The following is a 23,984-nucleotide window of genomic DNA, read 5'->3' on the forward strand; positions in this document are numbered from 1 at the left end:
ACAGATAGATGATTTGCAAATATCTTCTCCCATTCCATAGGCTGCCTTTTAGTTTTGTTGATTTTTTACTTTACTTTGCAGAAGCTTTTTATCTAGATGAAGTCCCAGTAGTTTATTTTTACTTTTGTTTCCCATTGGCAACATGTCTAGTAAGAAGTTGCTGTGGCCAAGGTCAAAGAGGTTGCTGCTTGTGCTCTCCTCTAGGATTTTGATGGTTTTCTGTTGGACATTTAGATCTTTCATCCATTTTGAATTTCTTTTTGTATGTATGGTGTAAGAAAGTGGTCCGGTTTCATTCTTCTGCCTGTAGCCATCCGGTTTTCCCAACACCATTTGTTGACGACTGTCTTTTTTCCACTGACTACTCTTTCCTGCTTTGTTGAAGATGAGTTGATCATATAGTTAGGAGTCCATTTTTGGATTTTCTATTCTGTTCCATTGATCTATGTGTCTGTTTTTGTGCCCATACTATATAGTACATATATTATAGCTTTGTAATATAGCTTGAAATACAGGATTGTGATACCTCCAGTTGTGTTTTTCTTTTTTAGGATTGCCTTGGCTATTCAGGGTCTTTTGTGGTTCCATATAAATTTTAGGATTGTTTGTTCTAGCTCTGAACAATGTTGGTAATATATTCACAGGGATTGCATTAAATGTGTAGATTGCTCTGGGTAGTATAGACATCTTAACAATGTTTTTTCTTCTAATCCATGAGCATGGAAGGCTTTTTCATTTTTTTGTGTCCTATTCAGGTTTTTTCATAAGCATTCTATAGTTTTTGGAGTACAAATCTTTTACCTCTTTAGTTAGGTTTATTCCTAGGTATCTTACCGTTTTAGGTGCAATTGCAAATTGGATCGGTTCCTTGATTTCTTTTTCTGCTGCTTTGCTAGCGGTGTATAGAAATGTGACAGATTTCTTCACATTGATTTTATATCCTGTGACTTTGCTAAATTCATGTACTGCTTCTAGCAGTTTTTCAATGGAGGCTTTTGGGTTTTCTACATAGAGTATCATGTCATCTGTGAGTAGTGAAAGTTTGAGTTCTACCTTGCTGATTTGGATGGGGGGGGGTATTTTATACGAAACGGTTTGAAACACTTTCTTAATAAGGTAGCAGTTCTGCATTGAACCAGAAGGGAAAGAGAATGAGCCATGTAGATATCAGGAGAAGGATGCTGTAGGTAGCAAAAGTACAGAAGTTTGAGGAAAGATCCTGGCCTGTCCCAGGATCAGTTAGAGAGCCAGCATGCCTGAAGCAGAATTCATAAGGGGAATAGTGGTAGCTGATAAAAGCTTAGAAGGGACTAAGGATCCATCATAGGGGATGGACAGGCCATTATGAGAAATTTGGTTTGTACTGGGAGGTGAAATGGCAGCAGAGACTCTCTGTTCCAAGGCTTGGCCTGTTGACTGTAAATCAGAGGTTGGGGAGCAAGGAGGTGGTAGGAGGTAGAGAGACCATTAGGAGATTAGTTTAATAATTCAGGCGACAATGGCTTGGGTCAGAACAGTAGTGATAGAAGCAGTCATGCTGGATGTATGTTGAAGGTAGAACCAACAAGATTTGCTGTGGTCAGTCAGGAGAGAGCGATGTCAAGGATGAGTTGATATTTTTTGGTCTGAGCAACTGGAAAATTGGAGTTTCCCTTTAGTGATATAGGGAAGACTGTGAGAGAGTGGATTTTGCATGAAGAGAGAGGCTTTGGTTTGGGCCATGTTAGTGAGAGAGGCACGCTCAAGGGGATATTTTGCGTAGGCTGGCACTGCAGTCGAGTCTGAACTTTGGGGTTAGAAGTCTAGGCCAGTGACACAGAGCTGAGAGCCAGGAGCATGTATGTTATATGGGAAGCCACAGACTTACCTGGGTTCAGGTAGGGATTAATTGTAGATAGAAGAGAGGCCTGAGGACTGACCTTGAAGTCATCCCTGAGGCCAGGGAGGAGGGCAAGGTCCAGCACAGGAAGCGGAGAAGGCCAGTGAAGTAGACAGAAAATCAAGAGAGATGCAGTCCTGGAAATCCCGTCAAGAAGGGATTTCAAGAAGGAGGAAGCTTTTGACTTTGTCCCATCCTGATTTATGACCGGAAAATGAGGGCCGAGACTGGCAGTCAGATTTTGCACCATGGGAGCCATTGGTGACTGTGACAGACCTAACTGAATAGAATGGAAGCCAAATTGGAGTGACTGACGAGAATGGGAGAAATGGGAACAGAAATCCGCTAAATTGAGGAGCTCTAGGGGGCGGGAACTGAAAACTGCACAGTGCCTGGGGCGTGTCAGGGATGGGGAGGATTTTATTTTATTTTGTTTTGTTTATTTATTTATTTATTTATTTATTTATTTACTTATTTTTAAATTAAAATGTTTTTTTAAAAATGTTTATTTTTGAGAGAGATAGAATGTGAATGGGGGAGGGGCAGAGAGAGAGGGAGACACAGAATCTGAAGCAGGCTCCAGGCTCTGAGCTGTCAGCACAGAGTCCAACATGGGTCTTGAACTACTGAACCACGAGATGGTGACCTGAGTAGAAGTCAGCTGATTAACCGACTAAGCCACCCAGGTGCCCCATTGTTTTGTTTATTTTTGATTAAGAATTTTAAAAGTTTATTTATTTATTTTGAGGGAGGGTGGGAGAGGAGGGAGAGAGAGAGAAAATAGGTGAGTGGGGGAGGGGTAGAGAGAGAGAGAGTGCGTGTGCGAGGGGGCGCATAATCCCAAGCAGGCTCCGTGCTGTCACTCAGAGTCTGATCTGGGGCTCAATTTCACGACAATGAGATCATGACCTGAGCTGAAATCAAGAGTCATATGACTAACCAATTCTGCCATGCAGGTGCCTTGGGAAGATTTTTTTTTTTTTAATTTTTTTTTTTAACATTTATTTATTTTTGAGACAGAGAGAGACAGAGCATGGCTGGGGGAGGGGCAGAGAGGGAGACACAGAATCAGAAGCAGGCTCCAGGCTCTGAGCCACCAGCCCAGTGCCCGACGCAGGGCCCGAACTCACGGACCGCGAGACCGCGACCCGAGCCGAAGTTGGACACTTAACCGACTGAGCCACCCAGGCGCCCCGGGAATATATTTTTTTTAATTTTATTTATTTATTTTTGAGAGAGACAGAGACAGTGTGAGTGGTGGAGAGGGAGAGAGAGAATCCCAACCAGAGAATCCCACCGACAGTGCAGAGCCCGACATAGGACTCGATCTCGCGAACTGTGACATCATGACCTGAGCTGAAACCAAGAGTTGGACTCTTAACCAACTGAGCCACCCAGGCACCCCTGGGAGGATTTTATTTTTAATGCTGGTTGATGTTTTTGGGTGATAGAAGTTGATTGGAATGATCTAGGAGAGGAGAAATAATGACTGAGGAAAGTCTTGGAAGGAATGGGATTGCATACATACATGGGGATGTTGGCTGTAGACAGGAACATGGGCAGCTAATCTGTAGTGACTGGAGAGAGGACTGGAGAGAGCAAAGTACAGGATTGTGGTGCTCACAGAGGGGCAGCTCTGGTGAGGGGAATGTGGGGAAGTTCATTTTTCATTCTTCATAAGGAAAAAAGAACAGGAACCAAAGAGCAAATTCAGTATTTCCTTCTGAGTGCATTTGTTATATGGAATCTCTATAGATAGACACGGTGCTCAGACCAGAGTCAGGCTGTCCTGTTGAAACAAGACCACAGGGAAGGTAGAGGGCCTGGTGGGTTACTGTGGCAGCAATCTAGGTGACAGATGGTGGTACCTGGACCGGGGAGGTGACTATGGAGATAATTAGGAGTGGTTGGGTTCTGCATATATTTTAAATTAGGTAAAACAAACAGAATTGGATGTGGAACATCAAAGAAGGAGGCTATTCTAAGAGTTTGATGCCCTTCAGCTGGAAAAATGAAGTTGCAATCCATTCAGACATTCAGGTGGGAAAGGCTGTGTGAGCAAGAGGACAGCTGAGAAGGAAAGATGTCAGTCTTAGACATTTAAAAAAATGTTTCTTTATTTTTGAGAGAGAGAGAGACAGACAGTGTGAGCAGGGAAGAGGCAGAGAGAGAGGGAGACACAGGGTCTGAAGCAGGCTCCAGGCTCTGAGCTGTCAGCACAGAGCCCAACACGGGGCTCAAACTCACAAACTGTGACATCATAACCTGAGCTGAAGTTGACGAACAGACTGAGCCACCGAGGTACCCCTAATGTGAGGTGTCTGTCAGATGAGGAGGAGTTGTGGCAGCAGTTGGATTTACTAGTTCTGGAGTTTGGGAAAGGGCTGTAAACTGGAAGTGCCTGTGAAAAAGAAGTCGGTGGCCATGACATTTAAGCTCATGAGATCCCCAAGAGCTGTGTAGCTAGAGAACAGAAGTAAGTCAAGGGCAGGTCTGTGGGGAAACAGGGAGGAGGAAGAAGAACCTTAGGAAACAGGGAGGAGGAAGAAGAACGAGCCCAAGGTGCAGAAAAGGAACATGACACAGTAGGAGGAAAACCAGGAGAGGCTGGCGAATGAGGATGAAAACACAGAGTGAAGAAGGGGTGTGAAGGAGAACACACCTGCTCACCAAAATGTGACGTGTGGCGCACTTGATATGCTGTGTTGAGCGTAGTGTAGCAAAAAAAGAAAAACATTAATATGGGTTTCAAAGTTTCTTTTGGCTTCCAAGTTTGTCTGAAGTTTCTAAGTTTTAATTTTCCTTACTGATAACAGCTTGCTCGGACAGACTTTGTCGCGGCTTTCTTTCTTTGATTGCTGCCTGTATGAGCATTCTAGGGCTGGGTTAACAGAGTACCACAAATGGGGGGCTTGTAATGTCAGAAACGTATTCTTTCACAGTCTGAAGGCTAGAAGTCTGAAAGCAAAGTGTGAGCAGGGCTGTGATGTTTGGAAACAGGTTTGGTAAAGACCTGCCCTCCGGAGTCCAGAGGTCCTGTTTCTAGTTCTAGCTTAGTTGCTAACTTCCTACCCCTGTGACACTTGGTATGTCTTAGGTCTTTGTTTTTATATCTTTAAAACGAAGAGACTTAACAAGATGGTCTTTAAGGATTTTTGTGTTTTCGGCTCTAAGATCTATATTTCTTCTTTCTAGTGCACACAAAGGAGCCGAGACTGCTATGTACAATTGCCCAGGATGTCTACTGCACAACTCCAGGGTAGTGGGTCACGTATACTACAGATATATACGGATATGAATAGTCCACCTGGATGGGCAAGATAGCATTTCTCAAAGGAGAGGCCCTTAAATTTGTTTGAGGGCAAGAAATCCCTCAAAGAACTTTCTAATCTTGGCCCATTTTTATCACCTCTTTATTTCTGGTTCTTGCAAGTAACACACACCTTTGAATCCTGGATCATATATCCACAGTAGCAAAAGATCAAAAAAAAGCAAAGAGTATAGTCTGCCTTGTAACCAGCTCTTATTCCAGGGTCTCCTTTTGTCTGTGCTCTCGTTTCTGAGTTGGGCCTCTGCTCTCTGGACTGTAATGCCTATGTAACCTTTGCCACTCAGAAAGGTGTCTCTGGAACCAGCCGTGCTGCCCACCTGATCTTTTCAAATCTGTGTCCTTAGGTCTGCCACACTGTATGCCCCACCTCTAGCAGTCTTGATGCATATCTGTGTCCGACCCTGTCATGCCCTACTGCCTATTCATCACTCACACTCGGGAGATGTTGAAGTAGAAGAACTTAATATTGTTGAAGCACAAAGAGAGTTTCGACTTCACCAAGCCTGTTTTCCCCAAGCTGGGTTACTATTCCGTAGGCGACTTATAGGTGCTTTGCACAAAGTGTTCTTTGTGTTTTGGTTAAACCAACGTAAGTGAACTTATAATAGTGGAACAGTGAATCTCCAAGAAAGGCCTGCAGGACAGAGCGCTTTGCTGACTTAGTGACCTTGGATGTTCCAGAACAGTGTTCTCTGAAGGGCCAGTTTGGGAAACCTACACCTTGGGCCCTGGAAGACCATGTCCTAGGCCCCTTGGAGTTAGGGACAGAGCAAGAACTTGAGCCTATGTCCAATACATACAGAATGTGTTCGGAACTCAAGAATTTCTTGTTCGTATTTGAAGATGCAATTTTCATAATTATTTTTCCTTTAAAGAATGACTTTTGAATGTATTTTATAACTGATACAAATGTCACAACAACCTGCTTTGATTTTTACTATTTAGCTTAAGGTTCTACAACCTAGCATTTAAATGTCCCTGACTTGTGCAGGAGCAAAATATTTTTTTAACAAAATATTTAAACGTAAAGCTTTCATGTTTGTACTCACTGTTGTTTATACTCCTCTGTTAATATTTACATTTGTAGGAAAACAGGAAGCTCTTCAGAGCAAATCCTTCTCTGGATACGTGGAAGATTTATGTAGAATTCATTGATGACATTGTGGTGGAAGGCTTTTTTCAAGCTATCATGCACGACTTAGATTTCTTTCTGATGAATATGGAAAAACAACTGAAACCTGTGCCGTTTTTTCAAGCACAGATGATCCTCACGCCCCCTGAGATTCTGTTTAAACCTTCTTTAGAACGAGAGGCTGGGGATGGCTTCTATGATCTGGTGGAGGGAGTGCTATGCAGTAGTTTCAGAATGTCTGCCCAGATGAAGCGGGTGGCAGCACATCTGGAAATCGCCGATTATCAGGTATTTTCTTTGTAAATGGGTATTTATGTTTTGTTAATGATTCAAACATAAATTGAGGTAATGGGGAACACTAGGAAATGAGACGCTGGGAAACGACAACACGGTTTTTGATTGATTGTACCAACTGCTCTGCCATTGAAGAATTTCAGTGAGTAAGTTCTGTTGCATATAGTTGATGAAGCGAGGTTGCTTTTAATAAACCCTTGGCTTTCCTCTCTTTTAGAATGACATGGAGAATATGTTAGGCCTGGCAGAAGTCAGGCAGGAGATAATGAACAGAGTGGCAGACGTCATCAACAAAGTCTTGGACTTTAGAAATACCCTGGACACATATGCTTACCTCTGGGTTGATGACCGATCCGAGTTCATGAGGCATTTTCTCCTGTATGGCCACAGTATGTCATCTGAGGAGACAGGTGCTCATGCAAACGAAGAAGTCCCCGAACAACCACCGACTCTCCAGCAGTTCAGAGAACAGGCAAGGAAAACCATTAGTGTTTAAGGTACTTCTTTGCTTTTGACTGAACTGTTAAAGTCATTTTTTTTTTCTAATTATAGATTGACATTTATGAAGCTTTGTATGTTCAGATGAGCAAGTTTGATGACTTCAGAGTGTTTGATAGCTGGTTCAGGGTGGACATGAAGCCCTTCAAAGTGAGCTTGCTGAACATTATTAAGAAATGGAGCTGGATGTTTCAGGAGCATCTTTTGAGATTTGTCGTAGACAGGTAGCCTTCTTTGCTTTGGTATTTGGAATTACAACTCTGAACAGCTGACTGCTTTCTAATATTGAGATAAAAATTTTAAGAACATTAAAACTGCCGGTTTCTTAACAGAGATAACGAGTGATGTTTAAATAGGTAAATAGTGACCATAAGATTCTATCAGAAGTCTTCTAAAGGTTTTAATGCGCTTAATTTGGGTTTGCATGTCTTTGTGTGCATGTATATTTCTGTGTATTTAATAGTCTGAATGAGCTACAAGACTTTATAAAGGACACAGATGCTGGACTTCAGAGAGATTTAAGTGAGGGTGATCACGATGATTTGGTGGATATCATGGGGCATCTTCTGGCGGTAAGAAGCCGACAGAGAACTACTGATGAACTCTTCGAACCACTAAAACAAACCATCGCACTCTTGGAAACCTATGGCCAGAAGATGCCTGAGCAAGTCTATATTCAGCTGGAGGTAAGCGTACTGGTAAAATAACCACAATTAACTTAAGTTGAGCACCTACTTTAGCCAAGCTCTTTACATCCCCTCTCTTATACCATCCTTTAACAACGTATACTGTAGACCCCTGCTTGTATTTTACAGGTTAGGGATCTGAAAAAGAGTTAATACATTTTTCAAAGTCACACAAATCGTAAAACCAGCCAGCACAAATCTAGGAGTGTTTCATGCCAAAATACTCCATCTCAACTGCTGTCCTTCACTGCCTTCTTATTGGACGGTATTTAGGTAACAGCCTCGGAGTTGCTCTTTGGAGTTCCACTTTACCTTGACTTTAAGACCTGAAATATATTCCAGTTCTCTTTCATTGAAAGCTGTCTGTCCGTTGAGAGGAGTCCTAGTCTTTGGAAGCCTATTATGGACACTTTAATAAAGAATAAAGTACAGGGGGCGCCTGGCTGGCTTAGTCAGTTAAACGTCGCACTCTTGATTTCTGCTCAGGCTATGACCTCACAGCTTGGAGCCTGCTGATCTCTCAGAGAGATTTTTTCTGTCCCTCTGTCTCTGCCCCACCCCCACTCTTGCTCTCTGTCTCTCAAAATAAATACACTTAAAAAAGAATAAAGCCCAATTTGGTTGGAGAAATCACTGTTTTCTGAATAGGAGTTGCGTGTTGTCCTCCTGTTTCTGTCCTTTGGAAAAACTTGGTGGCTGCTCTGTGCCCAGTGCTGAATGAAGTTGTGGTAGTTAGAATTAAAACCACGAATCAAGAGCTCACAGTTCCCATGCCTATATCGGAGTATTGGAGATCATATATTTGCATCATCCACCAACTTCCAGGATGGACTTAGGTTTCACCTTGCACATGTGAATAGTGGACACATTAATGTAAACACACTTGTATTAAATTCTAGCTCAGAGAGTAGAGTGTGGAACCCAGACGTAGATTTGATTTTGAGTACCGTACGAGTTCATCCCATCTGCTTGTCTCAGAGCATGCTCCCTCTTCAGGAAAATATCTCTCCAGATCCCTTACATTTAACATTGGTACTGTGTCCACTTCCCCCACTTTTTCTTTTTTTGAGGTGAAATTCACCGTTCGCATGACATAAAATTTATCATTACAAAGTACGTGGCATTTAATATGAACGTAAGGTTGTGTAACCACCACCTCTCATCTCCATACCCTTTCATCACTCCGAAAAGGACGTCCATGCCTATTGGCCTTCTTTGCCCATGACTTCTCCCTTGCACTCTGCCCCCAGTCCTTGGCCCTTGCCAGTCTTCTGTTTCTGTGGGTTTACTTCTTCTAGATACTTCCTACATGGAATTGTACAATACAGGGTATTTTGTGTCTGGCTTCTTTCACTTGGCATAATATTTTTGAGGTTCATTCACATCGTAGTATGTGAATGCTGCTTTCTTTCTCGTGTCTGAATAATGGTTACATTGTATTTATATCTACCACAACTTAAGTCTTGATGGACATTTGGGTGGTTTCCATCTTTTGGCTATTATGAGTCGTGCGTGCTGGTGTGAACATCGGTGTACAAGTAACTATTTGAGTACCTGATTCCTTTTTTTTTTTTTTTTTTTTTTTTTTTTTTTTTTTGAGTACCTCCTTTCAGTTTCTTGTGGAACACACTTAGAAGTGGAATTGCTGGGTCCTGTGGTGATACTAAGTTTAACTTCTTGAGAAACTGCCAAACTTCTTGCAGCAGCTGCTGCATTTTATCTCTCTCATTTTGTTTTGTGAAGATTGAATGCAGCAGTGTATTTACAAGCGTTATCTTGATTACAGAGACCATAAAGAATTAATATGTATGGATTGCTAAGTTCTATTTAACTATAAAATTGCCATGAGAACTGAAACCTAGTTAGATATGGAGTGTGGTAAGATGTGGATGCAGACACGCATAGCAAGAGTGAGAGATGAGATAGTTGTGGGGCACAGTGTAAATGTTTGTTTTTAGAGAGCTTTGGATATTCTTTCAGCCGGATCTTGGATCTTAATATATAGAGAAACCAGTGGTAACACAGATCATGTAACCACAGCTTCTAGAATTTCTGTTTTAAGAGTTTGGCTCATTATTTAAGGTTAATGCATTATTGAAAACACTGGGCTTTTTAATATTTCGAAAGTGGGCTACACTTTTAGCTATGTGTGTGCCTCCATCCAGAGGAAAAATAAGACTTAAAGGCACTACAAAATACATGTGGAGGATAACAGTGCCCCAATCTTATTTTAATTAAAGTAGTTTGTGATACTGTTTCCTCCTCATAATCATTAACAGTTATAACATTGTCCAGAAGCTAGCCTGTGCTTGATTCTAGGCTAAGAAGCCCCTCCTTGTGGCTGTGTCCTTACTCACTGTCTACAATAAGGTCTGAGGCTAGACTAAACTTTAATGTATAGCTTTTATTAAGTCCCTTCCTTGTTAAGAAGCCTTCAGTGACTGCCTTTAGTTTCTGAATACTGTCTCATTTCCATACAAGCCTCACCCCAACCTGGGCTGGTAATCTTACCTGGCAGGATCTCCAGGGAGCTCCTGCTCATCTCTGCCCATTGCAACCCGGATATTACTTTGAGCCACAGAGTCAATGCCAACTCATTTTGGGAATCATATCAGTTAGACTTTGGAGATCATCTGATCTTTTGGTTTTCAATGAAAATCTATTTTTATCAAGCAGAAGCTTATTCGAAATCCTAAATATGAAGCAGGTAACAGCAGGTCTGGTGTAGTCAATAAGGGTTAAGGGGCACAAGCCCAGGGATGTGACTTTTGCACCTGTTACTCCGGAAAGTATTCCAGGTGATATTTGAGTTCCATGGAATCAATGGGAAAAGGCAAGGTGAGACTGTACGGATGAGGGTGCTGAGTTTTGATGAGAAGGGTGGAGGAAGATGATGAAGGACAAGGACGTTTAGAGCCCAGGTCTCTTGGTTCCTGGTCTGTTCTGGCAATTGCTGTCAGGAAAGTTGCCTTCCAAGAATTTTGTTTCCATAACCCCTAGACCTCCTGATGGAAGTTAACACATTCCGTCATATGGAATACTTCTTGGGAGCCTCTCATTCACTCTGATGGATTACAAAACAGTTTAAGTGGAAGAACGTATTTTATCTTTGTGGTACCCCTCCCCCCACGTAGATACAGTTGACACTTAGCACAGCGTCCTTCTCATAATTGGCAGCTACCCACTCAATCATTCATCAGATATTTATTGAGGGTTACAAATAGTCTTTAGAACCTTTGTTTTTGCTCTCGAGCTACACAAGTAGAGTCCCCTAGGGGTGGTTTTGTATGACACAACAATTTCAGTGTCCCAAGGAGATCAGAAAAACAATGCTCAGTTAGTCTGGGCACAAGGAATGCTTTTCAACAGTGGTTCTCTACAAGGGCTCTTCAAAGAAGATAATTTGTTGACCAAATAGGTTGTCCTGTTTGCACTGTAGTCAGGGAGTACAGGGTTGAGTTGCTACCTGGACTGTTTATTGCCGGTTTTGTCCTACATCAAGTAGGAATTAACCTTCTCTTCCCTTGGCTTCTTTTTACTTCAGAAATCTGGGACAGTTACAGCGAGCCTAACCTAAAGGCTCGAACTGTCCATTTAGAGAAAGGACACAAGGAGCTTTGGGAGCTAGAGGAAAATGTGGGCTTAGATAGATTCACGTTTTCCTCTCTGTCCCACCAGTTTCAAACAATCTTTCTCCACTTGCTAAATTGCTAAATCTGGCTCTTTTTCCACTTGTTACACAGCAAGGAAATCCTTTCCAGAGCGCTTTAATTTTATTCCCTGAACAGCAAAACAATTTGGAGATTGGTGTGTATTTTGAAAAGATTTTCGTTTATTCTGAGAGAAATCTTACACCAGACGACAGCCCTGGTTTATACTTGGAAGACATGGATCCACTGGCACCAGGGGGTCAGCCTGGCTCTGAGCCTTCTGGCCACTTGAATCTTTCTGGGGATAAGCATCTTCTCTTCTGGAAGAATGAGATGTCCTGGGTTCATTCAAAAAGGCTGGGATCATGGAGTCTTGTGGAGTTGATTGGATTGAAGCATTGAGGTAATTTCCCATTTGCACCTTTGTGTTTACAGGAATTACCTGAAAGATGGGAAACGACCAAAAAGATTGCAGTGACTGTCAGACATGCGGTCTCACCTCTCCAAAATGTCGAAGTCACGCTGCTGAGGAAAAAATGTATTTCTTTCGATGTAAGCTAACTACCAAGTTTTGTGGGTATTTTTGTTGGTATTTCCCCCCCCCCCCCCATTTTTAAGAAAGATTTTACAAGAATAATTGAGGCTGTTGTTTGAGATTCACTGTCAGATTTTTTTCTGTCCACATCAGGAAAAGCAGGCCGAGTTCAGAGAGAGATTCAGACTCTATGCTCCTCTCCGTTTTAATACAGAAAATCCGTACACTGTGCTTGATAAGGTAACGCTGATCTCAATTATTTTTTGCTACGATAGTTATTTTAGAAAGTCAAATTAGATACTGCGATATTTTGCCTTAGTTTTGCGGTTAGTTATCGCAGTTGAGAATTAACTATTTAAAACTGGTTTATGAACCTTTCTCCCCAATAGTGATTTAAATCCTGTCTCCCAAAACCGCCATCATTATCAAAGTAATCATGTTTGTGAAAGTAACAAAAATGACTATTTTTAAGCACTTACTATGTATATGTGTCGAGAACTTTAAGCATATTACTTCATATTCTTTCTTCCAGTTCTTACAATATCCCCATGATACAGCTTCTGTTCTCCTATTTTCAGCTAAAGAAACCATCGTGTGTAATTAAGTAACACTGGAGATTACAGTTAGTGACAGATTAGTGTTAAAATTCTACCTCTCTAAATTTTTTTAAAACAGGAATTTTAACCGTTTTGTTGTTTACCATGTGATACTTGGCTAGTGACTTTTAACCATGGTTAAAGAAAGCTTATAACTTATTCCTTACTCTGGATAGAAATATTAGTCCTGCAGTCCTCATTCGTAATGAACTGCATTATTACAGTGAACTCTTAAGAATGAGTATTATGGACAAATAATCCAAAATGGTGAATAGTTTGCTTGAGGCTTGAAAAAAATGTTTTAAAAGTTTATTAGGGGGGTGTGTGGGTGGCTCAGTTGGTTGAGTGTCTGACTTTGGCTCAGGTCCTGAACTCACGGGCCGTGGGTTTGGGCCCTGCATTGGGCTCTGTGCTGATGGCTCAGAGCTGGATCCTGCTTGGGATTCTGGGTCTCCCTCTCTTTCTCTCTGCCCCTCTCCATCTCACGCTCTGTCTCTCTCTCTCTCTCTCTCTCTCCCTCCCTCCCTCCCTCTATCTCTCAAAAGTAAATAAACATTTTTTAAAAATGAAAAAAAAAAAAAGAAAAATAACAGAAATTCTTAACCTAGCGTCTAAAATAAGAAATGAGTTGGTGAGGTTTAGATTCAGGAACGGTGAATCTTTCTGAGATCTTCATGGAGACTTCCATCCTCTTTTTACTTCATGCTGGAGATGGTCTTTACTCCTTAGACTGGTATAAAACTTACAGCTTGTACCTCTCTGTCCAAATTGTAGATTGAATTTAGTTATAACTGCCTTAAAGCCTTTCAGAAAACACCATTCTGTAGCAGATCTTCTTTTTTCACTTGGCTAAAGAAAAGTGGTTAATGTATTCACTGTGGGTTAGAATATGCTAATAGAGTTGTGGAGTTTTTAAAGATTCTATGTGAATTGCAGGTGGTCTGAACAGATTGTGGAAGGGGAGACATTTTTACTTGACTAACCAATGTGCTGTATGTAAACATTTACTATAGTTATTTATTGAATCCTACCATTTGCATGCTATAATATAACAGCATATAGTTAAATATTTAAAAGTCAGAGATATTTATCCTTGTACCTACAGAATGTGTTGAGGGATGTTTTGAATATAGTAGGGCTGGGTTACCTTTATTTTGAAGTCATTTTCGTGTGTGTGGCTCATACATTTAATACTCCTCTAACTGGATTCATCCCAAGGCATTTAGGTGCTTATTCTGGGCTGGTAGTAGACCCTAGCATTCAAGGCACTTCACTCCATGAGGCAGAAAACCATTGCCCCTTCAGGATCAGAGGGAGTGGTATGGTGAATTTCTCCTTTATAACAGATTCCTCGGTAAACTTACATTATGTGCTCTTGTTTCTTCATATCCAAAGGTACAGTAAACAGTTGAATTAACATTACTAGGTATATATATTTAGGAATAATTTAGTGTAAGTAATCTAGGAAAAATGACAAATAAAAGGGCTGTTTACTTTGGGGAGTGTGGTAGTCTAGACATTTAGAAAATCCTTTTGTAAAACAGATGCTGAAACATGTTCAGAAATGTGCAACTTTTTTTTTAGGTTTATTTATTTGAGAGAGAGAGAGTGTGAGATGGGGAGGAGCGGAGAAAGGAGAAAGGGAATCCAAGCAGGCTCCACGTTTTGAGCATGGAGCTCGATCTAGGGCTCCAACTCATAAACTGTGAGATCACGCTCTGAGCTGAAATCAAGAGTTGGACGCTTAACTCATTGAGTTACCCCAGGCACCCCTACATGTGTGACTTTATATCTATTGCTGAGCTCCCAAGAAAGCTCTGAAGGGCAGGGAAAAAAAGGAGTAGCTGAATCTCAGATGGAAAGCAGAGGCAAACAGAAGCTTCTGCTGTAGGAGTAAATGAAACGTTTATACCAGGGGACACAAAAATTCCTGGGAGAGCGTCAGTACTGGTTACACAGAGGGCCTTAATGACCATCTGAAGAATAAATTAATTGCAGTATTCATACAAAGTCACAAATGCAGTATTCATGCAAGGTAGTAGTTACACAGTAGTAGAAATCAGTGAATTTCACAGAGCCTCACGACTATGGCTCAAAGCAGGAATTGAAATGTCTTAATATAGAGTATAAAGTTATTCACATAAATTTCAAAAAAAATTTAACCTTTTAGCATTTAGCAGTACCTATATATATAGTAGAAATATAAAGATCAGGGGAATATTAAATAAAATTTGGCAATTAAATTTGTGGTGGGAAGGAAGGGAATAAAACTGAGGAGGCCATTAAAAGTTACCAATAACAACATAGTCCTAAGCCGAGGGTACGCACACACCCCACACCTTGTTATGTGCATGGAATTTTTCATAATAAAAAAAATTGGTAAACTGAGTCATAGCATTGCAGTTCTTGGTTATAAAGACATAACTTGTAAAAATGAAATACATGTATAATGAGAGAAGATTGAAGTGCTGATATTCTTCTTGATAGAGTAGGCAATTGGGAGAGTTGAAACCTGAGGCCCAGAAGGATTAAGTATGAGTATTGAAATTTAAGAAAACCAGAAGAACTAAAGTAATGTAAGAGTTGGGTATTGAGAGGAGGCTGGGAGAAAATATAAAGTGGAAAAACAAAGTTAAGTCCTCTTTTTGCAGAGCCAGTAACCTAGCGTAATGTCTGAACTTGATAAATGAAGAAGGAGCAGCTTGTGCATGGAATTGGGAGTTGGAGAAATGGCACCCAGAAGGATTGGAGAGAGCAGCAGCTTTTGCTGCGTTACGGGCTCTTCTGTACTCCTCTAACTTTAACCATGTGAACACACTACAGTGTTAATCAAAACTAAAATTAAGAGTTGGCTTATCAAGAAAGAAAAAAAATGACTCCGTTTGTATTTGGCGTAACACAGACATACATGCATAGACGGGATGGTAGCTCAGCCTTGGGAAGGATAATTGTACAGTGAAATTTCTCCTGCTGTGCTGTTTTTATCTCCAGTGTTTTATTCCATGAAGTCTCTTCAGTACATTTTGTACTACTGATAATCTCTAGGATATTTTTTAAATCCGAAAGTTCTTTTTTTAAAGAAGTGGTTTCTTCTTAAGTGGAATCTTCTAGAGCCTCACCATTTGCTCTCCAGCCAAGTCCCCGGCTATAAAATGAAAATCAAGAGAAAAAAATTGTACTCATAGAAATCTGATGCAAGAGCAAACTTTGCTGAAGCATGTAGGGGGCAATATTGGTGACAGGTTTGTCTTTATTAGTGGTCTACTCTGAATTTTTGAGTAGCTGTGAGTTTGCTTATCAAAAACCTCCATTTTACCAATACTTATACTGCTGATTTCTTTTAATGTTCATTTTAAAATGAAGGTTGCAAATGTTAACATAACTGGAGGTGTATAGAACCACGTGGCTTCTCTTTCTCTGGCAGTTCATTGGATGTTAAGGGTGTTTGCGTGCGTGTGTGTGTGTTTTCTCCTTAGGCAAATCAGGAGCTTGAAGCATTGGAAGAAGAAATGTTGCAGATGCAGGAATCTACCCATCTTTTTGAAGTGGCTCTTCCAGAGTACAAACAAATGAAGCAGTGTCGCAAAGAAGTAAAATTGCTCAAGGGACTCTGGGATGTCATGATTTATATCAGAGTAAGACACTACTTTGTGTGTGTGTGAGTGCTTTTGTATAAATAGGCAAATTTTAATGTCCGTATCATTTTGTAGGGGTTTTATAATGTGAAATGTGTGTATCATATTCCCCTCCCCTTTGAATTAGAATTTGTGTATCTCTTAGAAGATTCTTCTCTGAATCAGGTTTTTAAAAAGATTTTTAATTATTTATTTTGAGAGAGAGAGCACAAGTGAGTGGGGGGCAGAGAGAGAGAGAGAGAAAGAGAGAAAATCCCACGAGGGGCAGAGAGAAAAGGAGGGAGAGTGCAGAGTCTGAAGTCCCAAAGTGGGGCACATGGTCACTCGATGCCTGATGTGGGGCTTGAACTTGTGAACCTCTAGATCATGCTCTGAGCCAAGTTGGATGCCTCAATTGACTGAGCCACCCAGGTGCCCCTATTTTTAGATCTGAATGGAACTGTGTGTGATGAGTTGACTGCTTCAAGTTCTTTTCAGGGATTATGTGGGATATAAAATAAAATTAATATATAACTATATAGTATGTGTATATGGTTACTTGTGCATGCAGATTCATGTATATCCTCCTACTTACATATACATGCATCTATAATGGACCTGACTAAAGTTAATTTATATACTGTTAATTCATTTACAATCTTCAGTGGGAAAATACATTCTGGGGAAGTAGGTATATTGCAACATGTGTTATACATAATGTTCTGTGAGGTTAGTTGAGAACCATAGAAAGAAATATACTGGGGTGCCTTGTTGGCTGAGTTGGTTAAGCATCCAACTCTTGATATTGGTTCACCTCATGGTCTCACAGTTCCTGAGGTGGAACCTTGTTTTGGGCTCTGCTCTGACAGCATAGAGCCTTTTTGGGATTCTCTGGTTTTTTCTCTCTCTCTGTGCCCCTTTCCTACTCATGCATGTGCATTCTCTCTCTGTCTCTTTCAAAATAAATAAAAAAGGAAGAAATATAATAAGGGACCTAGAATATGGTCAAGAAATTGATGAGTGTCTTAATAATGTTGTAAAATTGTCTTATGAAAACTCATGTTAGATGTAGAGTTTTAAAATCTGGAATTCATGGTAATATACTTATCAACTCAGAGTACTCAGGATTAAATGATGATGGTATGTATATGGAATTTGTCATTGCGACTAAAAATTAATACATCATCATGTTTTCACCTTAAGTTTGATAGGTCCTGACAACTTTTTTGTTTTGCTGATACCGAAGTTTTGACAAGTGCAGTTAATATTTAAATAATTGACTCTTCACTGGATGATGGAATCACTGTGTATCATCAGTTTATATATTTTGCTGTGGAGACTTGATTTCACCAAATGTTGTTGACACTTTTATCTGCCTGTGCGTTTTCAGAGAAGCATTGATAATTGGACTAAAACCCAGTGGAGACAGATTAATGTGGAACAGATGGATGTAGAACTCAGAAGGTTTGCCAAGGCAAGTTCCATAACTGTCGATTACAACCATTTATCTTTCTCAGCACCACCTCCTTCCATCTTGCCTAACCGAGTGTCTGGTATATTGGGCTGGGTGTCCTTATTTACTTCAAACAGGATGATATGAGGCAGTACTTTTTTTTTTTTTTTTTTTTTTTTTTTTTTAACTCTGAGCTAGTTGCATTTCTAATCGAGGCTCCCTTTTTGTGAATGAGTGGGTGAAAACATACTAGGGCAAATGAATCTGTGAGTAGCAGCTATAATCTTGAGCTAGCTTTGGCTTTCTAGAATGCAGGATGTTAAGATTATAAGTACCAGGGCAGAGGGGTGCCTGGGTTAACTCAGTTAAGCCTTTGACTCTTCATTTCAGCTCAGGTCATGATCTCCTGGTTCATGAGTTTGAGCCCTAAGTCGGGCTCTGTGCTGACAGTGGGGAGCCTGCTTGGGATTCTGTCTCCCTCTTTGTCTGCACCTCCCCCGCTCTTGAGCGCATTATGCGCTCTCCCTCTCTCTCTCTCTCCCTCAAAATAAAATAAACATGAAAAAACAAGTACCATGGCTGAGAGGGTAGGCTTAAGAAAGGTTTTGAATTCTTTCTTTAGCAACCATTATTTTGTATCTTAAAAGATACCCTTTGATTCTGAAATTTGGGGCAACTAATTGAAGTATGCCACTTGTGAATTTATATGGAATACTGTGATCTTTATTGACTCTTCTGATATCCCAGAGGGACTCAATATATACAGAACAGACCTTATTTGAATGTAGTGCTTTGATAGCTAGTCCCCATAGCTGTATGCCCTTTAAAGAAGGTAGAACCTCTTTGGATAAGCCAAAATGCACAGAAGTGAAAGGCAGTTAAAAAGTGTCAGGACTTTTTACTTTTTTGTTAACGTCTTTGTGTTGATCCCATCCTGTGCTCGGCTCCTACCAAGGCTTTCCGTTTTTTCCCCTCATATTATCCTTATCCTAAAGACCATAACAAAAATGTCCCATGATTCTTTTGGATGTCAGGGGGTCAGCATATGCCATTACTGTGCTTAGGCCCCCATTTGTCTTTGCTACAGTTTGATTATCTGACTTCAGAGAGACACCTTAATGCCCACTTTCAGCTGAAGCCATTTTTTTGTTTTAATAAAGTGGCATTGTCCTTTTCTTTGTGCTGAATTGTTTTATTATGGGTTTTCTCATTCACAATTTTCAATGTTGTTTCATGGGCCAAGAAGACAGCCAAGTCAGGGGCCCTACTTGATACATCTTAAAACCATGAAATATTTAAGTGCCAAGGAACAAACATTCAATGGTAGCCAACATTTCAGGGCTGCCATTTAAACAAGTCAGGTCTTTGAAGGAAGATCTTAGTAATTCAGGTTAACAATCTCTGTTTTCTGCTTACTTATGTTTCCAGAGGAGATGCTCTTCTTTGCAAAGGTCCTGGAAACTCTCTTAACTTGCCTATATTTAATGTCCTATGGGTTTCCTCATGGGATATCCAGTTAGCGCCTATGAATAAGAAACCAGTGAATCTAAGTGGCTTGTACGTAGATGACTCATACAAATGAGAAGATCCTTTCTATTTCTCTGATTTTAGTCCTTAACCTAGGGGCTTAGATGCTTTCACTCTTTAGTAATTCAGGGAAATATATATTTATTCTTCTATAGAAGACAAATTATAAAATACTATTATATCTGAAGATCTGTTTTTTTGCTTTTTTTTTCTTTTTTCTTTATTTATTTTTTTTTACTTTTCTTTAGGAAATCTGCTCACTAGACAAGGAAGTCCGTGTATGGGATGCTTACTCAGGCCTGGAAAGCACGGTCAAGGACATGGCGGCCTCCCTGAGAGTGGTCACAGAGTTACAGAGCCCTGCTCTCAGAGACAGGCATTGGCACCAGCTGATGAAGGCCACTGGGGTGGGTTTCCTAGGTCTTGTTAATGGAATATTTTTGTGACTGTTAAGTGTTATTCCTTGGTTTACATTGTTTATCTGGAATGAAGTGGGATTTGTGAGAAAGCTTCTGGTCAAGGGATGCCTAGGTGGGTGGCTCAGTCAGTTAAGCATCTGACTCTTGATTTTGGCTCAGGCCATGATCTCATGGTTCATGCATGTGAGCCCTGCATTAGGCTTTGTGCTGATAGCAAGGTGCCTGCTTGGGATTCTCTGTCTCTTCGTTTCTCTCTCTCTCTGCCTCTATCCTAGCTCCTGCTTGTGCTCTCTCAAAATAAATAAACATTTAAAAAAAAAAAGACTTGTGGTCAAACGGGGGAGATCAAGCTCCTTGAGTTAGGACCAACAAACTGACCATGCGGAGATCCCATTTCAGCCCCTGCTGTAGACTGAATGTGTCCCCCAAAATTCATAGGTCGAAGCCTAAATCCCCACTGTGATGGCATTTGGAGGTGGGGATTTGGGGAGATAATTAGGTAAGGAGGGTGGGGCTCTCATGAATGAAGTTAGTACCCTTAGAATGGGATGGAATGACCAGAACCCTCTACCCTCTGCCTTGTGAGGGTACAGCAAGATGTTAGGCATTTGTAAACCAAGAGAGACTTCAGCAAGAACCCAACACTGTATCAGAGGACTCTCGTTAGGATCAAACGAGATCATGTGAAGGCCTTGTATGGAGCACAGCATGGCTAGAAAGAACCTCATGGTTGTGGAGAGGATCAGAGGGTATAAAAGTGAATTCAGGGGAGAGAGAATTCTGAAATTGTGATTTCTTCCCCCCACCCCTACCCTAGGTCATTTAATAATGATGGCCTTTTGGGGCACCTGGGTGGCTCAGTAGGTTAAGTGTCCAACCCTTGATTTTGGCTCAGGTCATGATTTCACAGTTCTTAAGTTTGAGCCTCAAGTTGGGCTCCATGTTGACAGTGCAGAGCCTGCTTGGGATTCTCTCTCCCTCTCCCTGTCCCTCTCCCCCCCGCCTCTCTCTCTCTCTCTGCCAGTCCCGCACTTGCACATATGCTCTGTCTCTCAAAAATATATAAATAAACCATAAAAAAATGATGGTCCTTTGATAGTTTTGATTTTATTGGAAAGCATGAAATGATTTCTCATGTATCCATGAGACTTGAGGTTATATTTTCTAGTCTTTCTGCATCTTAAGAGCAGATGTACCAACTTTTTTTTTTGGGGGGGGAAGGTGATCTTTAGGAGTTCAAAATATGTAAAAGGCTGCCTGATGAGTGTGTTGTCTCTTAGGCACACATTGTGAAGAAAGGCTCTCATGACTTGAAAGCAAAGTTGGCGCAGTGGGGAAGTTGAGGAAGGGGACAGTCAGGTGAAGTGGGCATAGCCTAGGCTTTATTCATCCAACCCGAACAATAACTCTGGGATCTTGGTCTAGTTACCTGTTCTCCATACCCCACTTGTCCCTTGTATGAAGTGAAAATAATGCTGTAATGCCTCCCAGATGGATTTAGTTAAAACATTGGAAGTGAGATTATATACATAGATGAAGTATGTAGCAAGTTTCAGTTAACTGCCCTTGAAGCTGCTATTATTATTGTTACTATCATTATTACTGCTATGCTTTCCATAGTCTTTTAGACTTTGGATAATTAGACTTGGTAATTGATTGATTAATATATTCATTCAGAAAATCTTTATCAAATCTTCCAATATGTGATAAAGTATGTGTCCCTCTCCTTTATTTCCTCCAGTGTCATTTCTCACACCATTTCTTACCTGTATCAGGCCTTTCTAAAAGTCAGAAAAAGGCACCTCTTCCCAGGCTATCCTGCAGCAGCTAGATTCAGCCTCCAGTTGTTGACTGGCTAGGTGTCTGTGTTTCAGTGCACAGATTACACAACTGATCAGGGTGGCCCCATTACACATTCCTGCTCATTCTTTTTCTGAGACAGAACTCAGTCCACGGCCCCCATCACCTCTGGAGTAAGGTCAGAAGTGATGCAGACATAGCACTCATCTGGTTTGCTCAGGACTTGGCAGGTTTTAGCCCTGAAGGTTCCACCTCCCAGGAAACCCCTAATCGTGGGCAAATGGGAACGTGGAGTCACCTCTTTGGAGAGGCAGAAGGTGGCAAGCAATGTTAGAGATTGGGGAGAGGCAGAGAAGGCGGCCGCTACCTAGAAGCAGAGAAGGTATTCTTAGCAGCGGCAGGAAGGGAAGTAGATTTTCTGCAGCTATGTGGCTGAGTCAGCTCTTCATGTTTGAGGGGGGCGGTTGAGTTTGAGCACTTAGGAAGAGCTGAGGGCTTAGCAAATGCTGGGGTTGGGGGTGGGCAGTTAACAAGATGATCGGGAGATAAATGTGAATGATATTTTCACATGGTAATAATGAATAATGACCCTATGAGTAAGAATATTTTTTGCCAAGGAACAAAGATTAAATTAGTGACAAAACTAAGTTAAATCACGGAAGCAACTGGGAATTATGTTCAGTGAATAGAGTACTTTAGGAAGAAAAGACAAATGAGCTACTCCCTGATCCCTGGGATTTCAACCAAATTAAAATAAATGAACAATGTGATTCTCTTTAAAAATGGGATTTGTGGGCAAAGAGATAAGAAATGAGCTGACAAGGGAAGGATATGAAACAAAAGAATGCAGTGGAGTGTGAACATGGCCAGAACCTTGGCCCTAGCTTTAGGTGGGTGATGCCTCAGTAACTATGCGTTAAAAAGCATTGTCTTTAATGGGCCCCACCTTGCAGAACCAGAGGTGTGCTTAGCAGCTGACTTGAATATATTTAGCTGTGATCGGTTTTTCTGGCCATTAGGCCAAAGAACCATTAATACACGTGTAATGTAAATTTCGCCCTTTTTTCTTGCAAATTAGGTCAGATTTTCAATAAACGAAGCCACAACTTTGGCAGATTTGTTAGTGTTGCGGTTGCACCAAGTGGAAGATGATGTCCGGAGCATTGTGGACAAAGCGGTGAAGGAACTGGGGACTGAAAAGGTGGTGTCCTTGGGCTGTTTTCCTTTTACACCGAGCTAGTTCTGTGCTGTAGCCCCTAAGAGTCTGAAGCCCCCATGCCATGAGTGTGTCCCATGAGTCCCATTTTCTTCTCTGCCACTAGTTTGTGTGTGACTTGGGCAGGAATCTGAATCTTTCTAAGCCACAGTTGATGTGTAAAACAGGAGGGTTGACCCAGTCGATGATGATGATGATGATGATGATGATGATAGAGAACACTTAAGAACATGTCATTTGCTTTGTTGCAAGCACTGCTGTTAGTGCTTTATTTACAGTATTTCATTTAATTCTGAGGTAGGTAATACTCTGACCCTGTCTTACAGATGAGGCAGCTGAACGGCAGAGAGGTCCCTAACCACAATCCCCCACCCCATCCCCCAGGTTCATGCAGGTTTATTCAGGCACTAGAGCACTACCTGTCGTCTTCTGGCTGATGTGAAAATCATCTCTAACAAATGTTTAGATTACTTTGGAAGTCCCTTTCTGCTCTAATGTTCTGTTTCAGTGAAGCATGTAAATCTCAGATCCAACAGAAATTTGATGTTAGTGTGATGCTTATTTTTGTGAGGTGGAATTCATTCTCTGAACCTCATCACCATGAATAATTTGCAGGAGAAAAAATGAGGCCAGTAGTATTGGATAGCCCTTTATTTTTATTTTTATGTTTTGCAAATTGTGAAAGTTTTTTAAAATTCCAGATGATATCCTAGATATTGGTAGTAAATTAAACTTCTGTGCACATAACTTAATACTGTTTATGTCTAGGCTATTATTGAAATCAGTCAGACCTGGGCAACCATGGAGTTCTCTTATGAAGTTCACTATCGGACGGGCATTCCATTGCTAAAATCTGATGAACAACTTTTTGAAACTCTAGAGCACAACCAAGTAAGATGGGTATATTTACTGAAGAATTTGCCTTTTAAATGATAATTATAAACTTTTTCCAAGTTCTAGTATTCAATATTTATTCGTTCATTGGGCATCTACTTGTCCTGACTCTGGGCATGGTACCCTTTGAGATCAAAAGGTGTGAACACTTGTTCTCATGGAACTTGTACCTGAGCAGGGAGACAGACAGTAGGGCTCCAAGGAGTCTAGGAAGTGACAGAGAGGCTCTTTGTCGGGTGGGTGAAAGACCTGGGGAGAGCCTTGTGAGTTGGGCTGGTAGTCAACAAAGAATGTCAATCAAGAGGGTGTTGTGGGCAGTGGGGACAGTGATGGTTGTCAGGGGCTGGGGAGTGGGGGAGGTGGGGAGATAAATTGGTCAGAAGGTATACATTTCCAGGTATATAAGTAAGTCCTGGGGATCTAATGTATGTCATCATGGCCATAGTTAATAATACTGTAT

General features: G+C 41.0%; 1 protein-coding gene across 1 annotated transcript in view; it reads left to right on the plus strand.

Moving 5' to 3' along the window:
- Nucleotides 1-23,984, plus strand: part of DNAH11 (dynein axonemal heavy chain 11) — a 358,932-nt gene that overhangs the window by 72,452 nt on the left and 262,496 nt on the right. The window contains exons 15-25 of the mRNA XM_042919849.1: nucleotides 6,298-6,630; nucleotides 6,854-7,108; nucleotides 7,189-7,358; nucleotides 7,598-7,820; nucleotides 11,906-12,022; nucleotides 12,159-12,245; nucleotides 16,078-16,236; nucleotides 17,606-17,689; nucleotides 19,444-19,602; nucleotides 22,493-22,615; nucleotides 23,399-23,521. Coding sequence (XP_042775783.1) covers nucleotides 6,298-6,630; nucleotides 6,854-7,108; nucleotides 7,189-7,358; nucleotides 7,598-7,820; nucleotides 11,906-12,022; nucleotides 12,159-12,245; nucleotides 16,078-16,236; nucleotides 17,606-17,689; nucleotides 19,444-19,602; nucleotides 22,493-22,615; nucleotides 23,399-23,521 — 1,833 coding nt within the window. The remainder of the gene's footprint in view (nucleotides 1-6,297; nucleotides 6,631-6,853; nucleotides 7,109-7,188; nucleotides 7,359-7,597; nucleotides 7,821-11,905; nucleotides 12,023-12,158; nucleotides 12,246-16,077; nucleotides 16,237-17,605; nucleotides 17,690-19,443; nucleotides 19,603-22,492; nucleotides 22,616-23,398; nucleotides 23,522-23,984) is intronic.

The sequence above is a fragment of the Panthera leo genome, chromosome A2, assembly GCF_018350215.1.
Source record: "Panthera leo isolate Ple1 chromosome A2, P.leo_Ple1_pat1.1, whole genome shotgun sequence".
NCBI lineage: Eukaryota > Metazoa > Chordata > Mammalia > Carnivora > Felidae > Panthera > Panthera leo.